A 13629-nucleotide genomic window follows, 5' to 3' on the forward strand; every position below is an offset into this window, starting at 1 on the left:
CAGGGGGTGTTTTACTTTTCATGTTGTTAGGTTCATCTCGGCCCTGTTTAAGTTTAATACGATAATTTGACTTCATTGGTTTCGTTGCATCGGTATCAGGCAGCGTTGCTGGTATAAAAGAAACGCCACTGGCAGGGACAGCTCAGTTAGTACGTTACAGTGCTGTAGTGGATTAAAAAGTCATCAGTTAAGTGAACATGTTCCAGTGATATTAGAAGGAACAACTGACGACAAGTGTTACAAGATGTGGCTCTCGATGAGCAGTGCCACACTGTGGGTTGTTTTGGGGTTGCTGCATTGTGCAATTGGTGGTTTAGAAGATCAGTAAGTGTGATCGATTAATAAGTGATAATCATTGTTGGAAGTGATGCGAATCAGGAAACGTTTTTCTGTGTATCTTAAAACTAAAAGAATTGGCTAGTTTTAAAAACTGGGCGTATATGAAAATCAAGAAGTGTAGAGAAATACGCCTACTTTATAAGGTTGAATGCAAGAAAGATACCAGATAGAGCGCAAAAATGTCTAGCATAAAGTAAAAAGCACTTTGTGCTAGTATTAACCCTTTCCAAAAGGATATATACAATATTTCACATCATTCTTCACATTTTGAGGACTAGTTGCCATTTGAGGTTGATGATACAGAACCTTCAATTAGATACCTTACGATGAGATCGCATTCTGATTCAAATGAAAAATAACGTGTTTAAAGTTATAAAAAGATCCCAACATTCGTGTACATGTCAAGCGCTCGATCATGAAGAATACGAAGGTCGTGATAAGCTTGACTATTTGCAATTGTTCGATCGTGATTTGCTGTGAAAAATGGGGGCGTATGCCATTATCAGCACACGTCATTGGAGCAGCTTCCACATTGAAGCACCTAGAAGAAGAATAAATACCTCGTCCCAGTGGCAGATTTTCTGAACATAGCATTTACTTCTAGACCAAAAATATCGTCCTTCGATGGGCACGTCATCTTCGAGTCGGCGCAGGACAAAAACATAACCTTCCACATGAAAGGAAACGGGCACCTGAACGTTGGCACGATCAGTCTCAGCACGCTGTCTAAGATACTGATCGATGGGCGTCCGTCCTCTGACACCCAAGGCTACCTGACGGGAGGGAGCGTGCACGATCAGATCCAATTGCTGTCGACGTACATCCGTGGTCCGTTTGGGTTGATCAAACGTGTAGAAACCCTGGAACAGGAGTAAGTTCGGTTCTCGATCAATATCGGTGTGTGTCTGCCTACTTAGATAGCACAACATACCTTCTTCCTGCAGATCATCAGCTCGCAATTCTACGCAAATGCCACCTCGAATAGGCGCCTTGGCTCGTCGAGTGAGAAGCGTCGAGACGCGACTAGCAACACTGATGACGACTTTGCAGACTAAGCTGTGCGTTAGCGGGCCCTGTCAAAACGGTGGCACCTGCATCAACCTGTACGACTCGTTTCAGTGCCTTTGTCCGAGCAACTGGGAGGGTCAGACGTGCACAACTGATGTGAACGAATGCGCTCAGTTCGCCGGTACTGATCTCGGCTGTCAAAATGGTGCCACCTGCATGAACACTCACGGTGGCTACAGTTGCATGTGCACCGACGGTTGGCGGGGAATTCACTGTAACACCCGCTCGCAGGACTGCACTAACGCGGGTGCGGATCTGTGCGGCCATGGTATCTGCGTGCAGACGAAGGACAGCTACCGGTGCATCTGCGATCAGGGCTGGAAGTCGGGCGACGGGTCACCGGCTTGCTCAATTGATGTAGATGAGTGCAGCGATATGAAGCCCCAGTGCTCGAAGGATCCGGAAGTGAGCTGTATCAACCTGCCAGGTTCTTTTGTGTGCGGCGCATGCCCGGCAGGCTATACTGGAAACGGTTTCTATTGCCACGATATCAACGAGTGTGAGACTAACAACGGAGGCTGCAGTACGTCACCATCCGTGGCCTGCATAAACACACGGGTAAAAACTTGTAGTTTCACTTGTTTATTTGACAACGTGCTTCGAAGAAGAAAACTACACTTTCAGTGATGGAGGTATACTGATATCTGAGATAATCTATTCATCACAGGGCTCCTATCGCTGCGGTAATTGCCCAGCAGGATACACCGGTGACGGACGGACATGTCTTGCCCAAGGCAACCGATGTTCGCTCTGTCATCCGATGGCGCGATGTGTGGACTACGGAAGTGCCCTACCAAGCTGCATATGTCTGCCCGGATACGCAGGTTCCGGCTTTGGCCCTTCCGGATGTTTGCGATCTTCGGCGAACCCGTGTGCTAGCGCTCCTTGCAAGGTATCGAACTTCTATATATAGATCCAGCTGTTAGGTAGGATAAACAGCATAGTATTCTTGCTAACGCATGTGATTTGTTTCTCCCATTACCACTCATAGAATGGTGGCACCTGCACAAAGATCGATGCCCAAAACTACAACTGTACTTGCCCTCCGGGAACTAACTCGCCGAACTGCTTGCGTACAGTATCTCCGTGTGAGCCAAATCCTTGCATGAACGGAGGCACCTGTACACCGTACACGGTCAACTTGTTGACACGGTATCTTTGTCGGTGTGCTGGCGGATACACGGGTCCGCGCTGCCAGACGGTGACGCGTACCTGCGGTGGAATAAGATATCAACTCTCCGGAACGCTGCGTTATCCGGAGTACAACGGCACCTACACGCATAATTCACGTTGCGCCTGGCTGATCAAAACCAACGAAACGCAAGTGCTGAACGTTACCTTTACACAGTTTAATCTCGAGAATCCTGTTAGGTCGGGCGAGTGCAGATACGATTGGTTGCAGGTGAGCCATTCGTCGATACTAGGTCGGGTTGATTTACTACTTAGTCTCGGAACTTGATGGCCAAAATCTACCACCCAATGAATATTTACTTCATCAATCAATCAGCGTCTTATTTTCCGTTTCGGTATCCAAGAGTTTCGCCTACCATCCAATTACCTCTTTGTCTTAATAATAATTACCTCTTAATTATACGATCACCTAATGCCATATTAATAATAATTACCTCTCAATTATACGATCACCTAATGCCATCCTCAATCTTTCCCTCAGATACACGACGGACGTACATCGGCATCACAACTTATTGGACGTTTCTGTGGAAGTGAGCTACCACACGGTGGTCATATCATGTCCACCCACAATATGCTCTATCTATGGTTCCGATCGGACAACTCCACTGCACATGACGGCTTCGAACTGAGCTGGGAAAGCATCGATCCGATTTGCGGTGGCTCGATATCGGTAGAAAGCCATGGCATCATCACGTCCCCAGGCTATCCCGGCAACTATCCCCCGAACAGAGACTGCAAGTGGTACCTGCAGGCAGCGCAAGGTCGCCGGATCCAGTTCACCTTCTTTACGATGAAGATCGAGGTGCACGAGAACTGCAACTACGATTATCTGCAGATTAACGATGGCTTGAGTGATGAGGCTATGATGTTGGCGAAGTACTGCAACACGTCTCATCCAGAACCACTAATTACTCCGAGCAATGTGGCCACGGTGTACTTTCATAGTGACGAGGGCGGCAATGATCTCGGCTTCCAGATCAGCTACGCCGTGGTAGAGGGTATCCCAGGTTGTGGAGGCACGTATACTCAGCGGGAAGGCGTGATCAGCTCACCGCTCTCGCAGACGGATAACCTCTACCCGAACAATCTGAACTGTGAATACTTGATCAAGCTGCCGATTGGTAGCCGGGTGGAGATAAAGTTTTCCAAGTTTCACCTCGAACAGAGCGATGGCTGCAAGTTCGACTACCTGGAAATCTTTGACGGTCGCAACACGGAGGACCCATCGCTCGGTAAGTTCTGTGGAGATCGTATTCCGCCCGCTGTCATCTCTTCTGGCAACTCACTGCTGCTCAAGTTCCACACCGACTGGTCAGCACCAAACCCTGGATTTACAGTCATGTATAAGATCAAGTGCGGCGGAACGTTCACCGACCCTCAAATCGAAATCAAATCACCTGCCTACCCGCAAATGTACTCGGCCAATCAGCTTTGCGACTATGTGATCCACGCGCCGCTTGGAATGGCGATCGAATTCGACTTCTTGGATTTTGACATGGAGAAGAATAGCTTCCCAAAGTGTGAGCTCGATTTTGTCGAGCTGTATGATGGTCTGCTTCCGACCAACGAGACTCTACTGGGGCGTTACTGCAGCATCAAGACACCACCGAGGGTGATCTCGTCGAAAAACGTGCTACTGTTGCGTTTCGTTTCGGATGGATCGGTGGCTGGGCGCGGTTTTAAGGGTAACTTTTCTTTCTTCGACGTCAGCTGTGGTGGGGTGTTGATGCGTGAGGACACTATCATTCGATCGCCGATGATCGCGGAAACCGGCAGGTACCAGAACGATGCTCAGTGTGAATGGATTATCGTGGCACCACAAGGCCACGCAGTGCAGCTAACGTGGAGCAGCTTTGAGCTGGAAGTGAGCGGGAAATGCGTGTACGACTACGTAGTGGTATACGATAACTCCTCGATGGCAAACAGTCTAGTGGGAAGGTACTGTGGTACGGACAAACCACCGGCGATCACCAGTACTGGTAACATTGTGACGATACGGTTTGTCTCGGATGCCTCCTCATCTAAGGATGGGTTTAGTTTATCGTTCAACTTTATCGACGTCGAAAAGTGTAAGTAACCATGATCTCATCAACGAATTTACCATTTATTCTGAATTAAATGATACAAATGGTTTCTATATTGATCTAAACATATATACGTTTCCAGCATGTGGTGGTAACTATTTCGCGACAAGTGGTATAATTCGTTCTCCGAATTGGCCCAAAAACTACCTCTCCAACAAGGTGTGCGAATGGGTTATTACGGTACCGATGGGCCAGCAGGTCATGCTGTTGGTGCATTCGTTCGCGATGGAAAAGCACAAAACTTGCCGTTTCGATGGGCTTACCATACGGAATGGTGGCACGCAGAACTCACCCCTAATCGGTAACTTCTGTGGCGATGACAATTTCAACGGCACGATCTCGTTTAGCCACCAGCTATACCTGCGCTTCTACTCGGACAGCTCGCGTAACTATCAGGGTTTCATGATCGAATGGGATGCTGCAACGACTGGGTGTGGTGGAGTACTCACCTCTCCACGCGGTTCCATCATCTCGCCCAACTATCCGTTGCCGTACGGCCACAACGCCGTCTGCGAGTGGCGTATTTCGCTGAGCCAGGGATCGGCCGTACATATAGTGTTTACCGATCTGGATATGGAAAGCCACAAGGACTGCCAGTACGATTATCTTGACATCTACGATGGTGTCAATATGGGAGGCCACAAGCTGGGACGATTCTGCACAGGTGAAACGGACCCGATCGTACTTAACACGGAGTCGAACCATGCTTTCATTCGGATGCGTACAGATGACACGAACCAGCGGCGTGGCTTTCAGTTGAAATACAACATCCTCTGTCGTCGGAACATCACCGGTTTCGGGGGCGTCATTGAGTCACCGAACTTCCCGAACGAATACTCAGCCTCGATGGACTGTCGGTGGAAGATCACAGTACCAGCGGGAAATCGGATCAACCTTGAGTTTTCACACTTTGATTTCGAATCGATCATGCAGCATGGCTTCGACAACACAACCCATCAGCGCTGCCCGTTCGATTATATCGAGCTGCAAGAGGCGATTGGTGAGGATCTGCCAGTACCAAAACGTTACTGTGCCACGAAGCCAGCCCCATTAGTCAGTGTGGGACGTACGATCGAATTGATTTTCCACACTGACTCTAGCGGTGAGCAGATGGGCTTCCGGGCAGAGTGGTCCATCAATGGATGTGGCGGAGTTTTAACCAAACCGTATGGCAGGTTTACGTCTCCAAACTACCCTAACCCGTACCCGAAGTTAACGGAGTGCCAGTGGACAATAATGGCTGAAGCTGGTAAACTGATCGAGATTACGGTGGAGGACTTCCACATGGAAACGAACGACAACTGTCGCTTCGATGGGTTACACATCGCCAATGATGGCAACTTTACGCAGCTAGCGGCATCGATATGTCATGAACAGCAGGAAGCGGTGCACGTTGTTAGTAATGGTCCTCAGCTGTATGTTAAGTTTTACAGTGACAGCAGTTTAACGTACAAAGGGTTCCGTGCTACGTATCGGACTATTACCTCGCGTAAGTTTTCAGTTCAAATGAACGCACTACATTGGCAAATTATCTCCCTGCGTAGAGAGAACACGTGGGATCCTCACGAAAAATCTATTGATCGATGCACTTTCCTTCCACGATGAATCATTACAGAATGTGGTGGCAAAATCTCGTTGCACAAGGGAACCATCAGCTCGCCAAATTATCCATCCAACTACCCTTCGAACGTATCCTGCACGTGGGTTATAAAGACGGACGTAACGCACACGCTACAGTTCAATTTACAAAACGTGGCCATCGAACTGTCTCCGGAATGTGCAAACGATGTCCTCCAGGTGTATGACGGCAATGTACGGAGGTCCGATAAGCTTCTGATTAATGTGTGTGGCACTGAGCCAAACACCACATTCGTAACTTCTACAGGCAACGAGATGTTGGTCTTATTCCAGTCGAATGATATCATCGAGGCGAAAGGATTCTCGGCTAAGTTTATGACGGTAAGTTCACGGAATAAAATGTCATTGTAGATAACCTGAAATAATGCCATAGCTGAGCAAAGGTATTAAAACTATTGAACCATACTGTATTCCTTACACATCAGAACTGCGGATCGCGCATCGTGGTAAACCAACCCGGCAACATTCTGCTCAACAAGGCCCACAAGATGTCATCTGAAAACTGTACCTGGGTGCTGGTGGCGCCAGATTCCACGCAACACATTACTTTGACCATCGTGCACCTGAGCGTAATGGATATCGAGGGTGACTGTTTTGCCACCCTTACGGTGCACGAAGGCGACACACTAGATGGGCCGGTACGATTCGAAGGATGTGGTCACAAGACACCACCGGCGATCGTAAGCAGCGGCAATTCGCTCACTGTCCTGATCAGCTCCGAGTCGTTGGACCTTTCAAAGATAGATAATCTAGTCGTAGAGATGACCTACACCACTATAGAAAATGGTTTGAAACATAATCTCGGTAACTGTGTTGGAGTGATAGAGGATATATCTGTTTTTTTTTCTACGTTCTGTTGCAGCTTGTGGAGGACGGCTCACGTCACTGACGGGTGAGTTTGCTACCCCGAACTATCCGGAAACATATCCAAATAACATCGAGTGCGTTTGGAAGCTGACGGCATCCGCTGGCAACAAGATGTCACTATTCATCAAAGAGATGGCCATCGAACCTTCCGATGATTGTAACGGAGACTATCTGGAGATTCGGGAGCAGGATGAAAACGGTGCATTGCTTGGTGATTTTTGCGGAAACCAAGCTCCAACCAATCTCACTGAAGCGAGCAGTTTCTGGATCAAGTTCCGTTCGAACGAAGTAGGCGTTGCTAAGGGTTTTCTAGCTGAGTACTCGTACGGTATGTTCTAAATGTATGTAATAAGAGCAAGGATCACTAGTGCTTATTCTTTGCATTCCAACAGATACCTTAAGCGAAATCACCGGAACAAGTGGTACGATAACATCGCCAATGTATCCAAAAGGTTATACGCGGACAGATAATGTTGCATGGCGCATCACTGTCAGCATTGGTTCAGTAGTCGCGATCAACTTTAATAAACTTGCCGTCGATCGATCAATGGATGATCCACTTATGTGCGATGGCACGTTAGTGGTGAGTAATAATAATGATGCTTGGCGCCAAAAACCAAGATATATACTCTCAACTATTGCGAATATTGATGAAAGCATCATTCTTCCTCGGTATAGATATACGACGGCTACGATGAAACGGCAGCACCTCTTTTAAGGACCTGCGGCTTCAACAAGCCAGATCCGGTAACATCCACCTCGAACGTTGTGTATATTGTGCTCGATCATTCCGACATCATGGATTCGTCTGTGTTCTCGATGAACTGGCAGCAGAAGGTAATCACCAACTTACCCGCCGCTACGGTTAACAACGAGTTAATGTGCGATGGCAATTCAGTGATCGTACTGAACAGTACCGACACCGCGTTCAACTTGTCGTCTCCAGGATATCCGAATGGGTACGCAAGCGGGCTAAACTGTACCTGGATCTTCCAGTCCGCTCTACCTACCTATCATCCTTTCTTAAGTTTCGATTACGTGGATATGGAAGAAACGGCTGACTGTTTGGCCGATTACGTAGAAGTGTTCAGCTCGACCGATCTTGTTACATGGAAGACATTTGGACGTGTCTGTACATATGCTTACCGAGTAAAACGGATGTTCCATGGAGAACCGCACCTGAAGGTGGAGCTCCGAACGGATTACTTCCAGAATCGGACCGGTTTCAGTGGAACGGTGCAACTTCGATGTGGTGGATTACTGACGGCTCCGAACGGAGTGATCACTCAGCCTGGTCGTATTTCCACGGATGTACCCTTGACTCCGAGCATCCAGATTTCCAGACTAGAATCGCTCAGTTCTTGCAACTGGAACATCAGTGTCCGGGCAGGACGGACTATTGAGTTTGTATTTGAGCATCTCAACATGACCCTGTACGAGTCCGGCTTACTCGGGCGCGAGGGTTTCGTGGCGATCATGAACGGCATGGATGAGCATTCGCCATTGCTAGGGCGGTTCAGTGGTACTGATATACCGAGTAGCATCCAAACCAGCGGAAACCGTGGTTTCGTGCAATACCGACCCAGTAATATAGGTTCGAATGGCTTCAGACTGCTGTACCGCGAAGTGGGCATCGAGTGTGGAGGAAGTGTCGTGTTGAACGTCCAGTACAACTCCACCGAAATCACAACCCCAAACTATCCCGATAGCCCTCCTGCGCACACCGAGTGTCTCTGGACGGTGCTGGCACCGGGTGGTGAGTTGCTGTGGATCGAGTTCATCGGACAGGTGTACTTTAGACGGACGCCAACGTGTCGGATGGAGTACGTGCAGGTACGCGAAGGTCTCACAGCAAACGCACCGGAACTGCTGCATTCCTGCACGGCTGATCTGAAGAAGCGCGTCCTAACTAGCACTAACGCTCTGTCGATTAAGTATTTTAACGATTTTGCGGAACCCAACAATGGTTTCAAGGTGCGTGTTTCACTGGCTAAATGCGGTGGTGTGTCAAATGGACAGCGTGGTACCATCACATCTCCAAACTATCCCAAAATCGGCGGATATCCGGCTCCTGTTGTGTGCGAGTACATTATCAACGAGTTCCAGTTAGGCACAATCACCCTCACATTCGAGGATCTGCATCTCCCGACCAGCACGAACTGCACAGACAAGGACAACGTGCGGATCTACTCGATTGTACCCGACGCCAACAGGACCGAAATTGAGCTGGGAACGTTCTGTGGCACGGACGTACCCACGCAACCGATCCAGAGTCCTCTAACGTATGTGAAGATCGTCTTTACGTCCACCGCCATGAACTCGATATACCGTGGGTTTAAGATGAATTACGCCTTGAACTACAGCCGTTGTGGCCAATCGTTCGTGGCGGAATCGGGAGAAATCACTAATCCAGGATACGGTAAAGAAGTGCAGCAAAACACGTATTGCGAGTGGCGCATTACGGTTCCGGCAGGGCGGCGTATCAAAATAGAGTTTATCGATCTGGATATCGATGTTCCATCTTTAACATCGTTCTCGTACCAGCGGCTATCGTTCTACGATGGGTTGAATTATCACGCTCGTATCAGGCTGATTTCTTCGTCCAATGACAAAACCACACCGATCTTTTCCAGTGACAACCGGATGCTTATCCAGTACTTCTCGCAGGTGTTGACGGGTAGACGGGGCTTCCGTTTGCGCTTCTCCAGCAATGATTCGTCCCTGTGCGAGGGTAACCTGAATGGATACGAGGGTCATATCGCAACCCCTCGCAATGTGACCACGATCACGTGTTCCTATAAGCGTTCGCAATCAACGTTATCTCGCGATCCTGTCAACCAGCCGAATGTGGGCACGTTGGCGATGAACTTTCTGCAAGTTTACGCGGGTCCGATCGAACGGTCATGCATCGAGATTGGGCGCGGATCGCCCTTCCCCGACGGACCGACCAACCTCAATAAGCTATGCACGAACACCACGAACGAGATGGTGCTGTCACCGTTCCACAATACGGTAGTTTCGTTCGTGCAGAATACGTACAGTGGTCCTCTAGCGTTCACGATGGACTACCGGGTATACCAGTGCGGCGGTTTGTACGGTACGATCGATAATATCAGCTTTCCACAGGAACTCGATACTTACGGCAGTAATAGCCTGTACTGCGCCTGGCACGTGACGTACCCGGACCAGACCCTGATCAACATCACCTTCGAACGGTTCCAGCTGGTGCGGTCCTGCGAGGAAGAATACCTCGACATTTACAACGGTCCCAGCCAGAACTATCCGCGTTTGGGTCGTTATTGCAAGGATTCGCCCCCGGCATCCGGATCCATCGCGACCCAGAAGCACCTGCTGTATGTTGAGTACCACGCCAAGGTTTTTAACCCGACCGAAAGTGACTTTGAGTTACGGTTAGGCAGCAAACAGTACGGCTGCGGTGGCACACTGCACCAGGGCATGCCGACATTAGGTTCTCCGCTTGTCGGAGGCAAATACTTACCGGGCCAGGAGTGTGTGTGGGAACTACGTGCTAACGCTGGCCAGCACATAGGAGTGCGTTTTATCAACCGGTTCAACATTGAGAAAAGCCCAAACTGTACGAAGGACTATGTGGAGCTGTTCGATCAGCAGCGCAACCGGGAATGGGTCAGCTTGGGTCGCGTTTGTGGCAAGCAAATACCACCACCGTTCAATTCGTCTGGCGCCGCGATGAAGATCATATTCCGGACGGATGATTCCGGTCAATCGGACGGGTTCACCATCAGGTGGGAATCTAACTGTGGCGGTGAGTATATGAGTAAAATAAGGAATTGAACCCACTTTACACGCCCTAAAATGAAAAATCGAGTAAATTCGTATATAAATGTTTGCATCTACAGGTATATTCTACGCCGAGCAGGAAGCTAATGTTATCGTCAGCCCGAACTACCCAGCCAAGTACAACAACATGCAAGTTTGCAACTACACCTTCCTAGCGAACAACTCCGACAGCGGTATTGAGTTTAATTTCCTCGATTTCGAGCTCGAGGACACTTTGCAAACGTCTATCTGTGCGTATGACAACTTGACCATATATCGGAAAATGGAGTACGCCGATCCTATGACATGGGAAAAACTCGGTACGTACTGCCGTAACATGACACCGCCACGGTTACGTGTGAAGGATCGGGCTGCGATCATCTTCCGCACCGATCGATACGTTCAAGCGCGCGGCTTCCGGTTTGAGTACCGGTTGGACACGTGCGGCTCCAACATAACAAGCTCACGGCGTATACATAGTCCCGAGCAGCTACCTTCGGATGGAACGTACCGTCCCGGTTTGACATGCCGCTGGTATCTCAATATCCCGTCAGGCCAGAAGGTCACAATACGGTTTGAGGTGCTGGAAATTGAACACACGGAATCGTGCTACTTCGACACGGTGGAGGTGTACCGTGGCCTTGAAGTAAATCAGGAGCACCGTTTGGCTTTGCTGTGCGGGAATCTTACCGGGCATGCTCCAGCCATCGCCATCAGCGGTAGTAGCCACGGGTTGATCAGTTTCAAGACAGAATCATTCACAACGTCCAATGCGAAGATGACGGCGCTTGTACTATACTCTCCCGACTGCGACAAACACATCACGCTCGATGAACGCTCACCCAGCTATCGGTTAAACGTGCTCGGTAGCGGTAATGACCACGTGCAGGACTGTCAGTACGTCATTCAGGCACCGACCGGATACACACTTCGCGTGACGTTCGATCAGTTCCACGTGGGATCGTCGCGCAATCGATCGACCAATTGTACGGATGACTTCGTCGAGTTGCGGGACGGTGGCAGTGTGTTTTCTTCGCTGATAGGACGTTTCTGTGGTAATGATCCGGTGGGCATTCAGAACACCTTCGGTTCTACGTTGCACTTCCGCTATGCCACTGATTCGATGCTCCGTGGTACGCTGTTCGATGCGACTATTTCGATAGTGCCGTCCGAGTGTGGCTCTATGAATCGTAACCTCACGGGAGGCGCAATCGTGACACTGAATACACCCAATTTTGGTGACGAAAAGAAATACCCTTCGAACACAAGGTGTTTGTGGTTGCTAGAGGTACCACCTGGTAAACAGATTGAAATACAATTCCTGCACATGGATTTGCAACAGTACGACGACAGCAATAAAGTGTGCAAAGACTACATTGCCATAAGAGATGCCTCGGTAAGTAATCACGGAAGGGAAGATGTTTTTCTAATGAATAGTTTATGGTTTATGTTGTTCCTTTTGTCAGCTTAAATCCATCATCTATGAAGGTCTTGGAAATTCTCTTGTTTTCAACGGTGGAGGTTCCAGTAAAGCTAGTTTTTACCATGTAAGTAAACATAACTGTACGTATGATTATGCATGATCTATCAAGTTCTATTGCCATAGAATAATCTGGAAACAACGGTCATTAATATCAGCACAAAATGTATACACCTCAGAAATCTTTCTGTCGTTTTTACCTTCTGTTATGAAAATCCTTTCTGATTACAGGGAACTCGGTACGCGAATGCTTACCACATCTACTGTGGTAGCAATTACCTACCCAGTACGTACATCTCGATAACCAACCAGGTGTACATCAGCTTCGAAAGTGATGCCTCCATCGAGGGCAAGGGAGTGTCACTGCGCGTTCACGAAAGTAATGTTTGCTTGAAAAACTATACCGCTCTCCAGGGACGAATCCTTCAAACCGATTTACAAAAGGATCAGGCATGCGCTATAACGGTGCAAGTGCCACAGAACTACACCATCTCGGTGTACTTTAACAATTTCTATCTGTACAACGTAGAGTGCGCCAATCACGCGCTTAAGGTGTACGATGGACCGAACGAGACACCCGATCGGTTGATTGGAGAGTTTTGCAGCTTTGCCACTCCGAATCCAATCTTCACCACAGGAAATGCTCTAAGGATCGTGCTGCCAGCGAGCAATCGGGACTTTGTTTCTCTGCTCCTTGATGCCACGTACGTCGCCACCGACCAGGGACAGGGTTGTGGTGGCGAACTGTACAATTACGGTGGCGTATTCAGCAGTCCGCTATATCCGGCCAACAACCGAACGCGCATGGTGTGCCTGTGGACGGTGACCGTTCCGAATAATTTGGTCGTTGCGCTACGTTTTGAGGTGTTCGATCTAGGCAGCAAGTCGTCTTGCGCCACCGACTACCTGCAAATTATTGATCAATATGATGAGGCGGCGGAGGTGGCATCTAAGGACGAAAAGATCGTACGGCAGCATTGCGGAGGGGATAAACCGGCCAACTACATCAGCGGTGGTAATACATTGCGCGTGCGCTACAAAAAGACACAAAACTTTGCCGGCGTCGGATGGATGATTAAGTTTATGGGCGTCGAAAAAGGTGTTGCGGTCAACGATTATTAGTCGCAGTTGCACAACGGGAGAACATGCCTTATAACGGCT

General features: G+C 48.9%; 1 protein-coding gene across 1 annotated transcript; it reads left to right on the plus strand.

The window, feature by feature from the left end:
- Positions 1–244: 244 nt before the first annotated feature.
- On the plus strand, positions 245–13590 carry LOC128725399 (cubilin homolog). Its single transcript, XM_053819141.1, has 15 exons — positions 245–324; positions 944–1210; positions 1284–1965; positions 2075–2299; positions 2399–2809; positions 3080–4670; positions 4768–6174; positions 6301–6644; positions 6749–7109; positions 7186–7518; positions 7583–7773; positions 7869–10974; positions 11069–12384; positions 12455–12535; positions 12700–13590. Exons 1-15 carry the CDS (start codon positions 245–247, stop codon positions 13588–13590), a joined length of 11286 nt encoding a protein of 3761 aa, XP_053675116.1.
- The last annotated feature ends 39 nt before the right edge of the window (positions 13591–13629 follow it).

This window comes from Anopheles nili, chromosome 3 (genome assembly GCF_943737925.1).
Source record: "Anopheles nili chromosome 3, idAnoNiliSN_F5_01, whole genome shotgun sequence".
Lineage (NCBI taxonomy): Eukaryota > Metazoa > Arthropoda > Insecta > Diptera > Culicidae > Anopheles > Anopheles nili.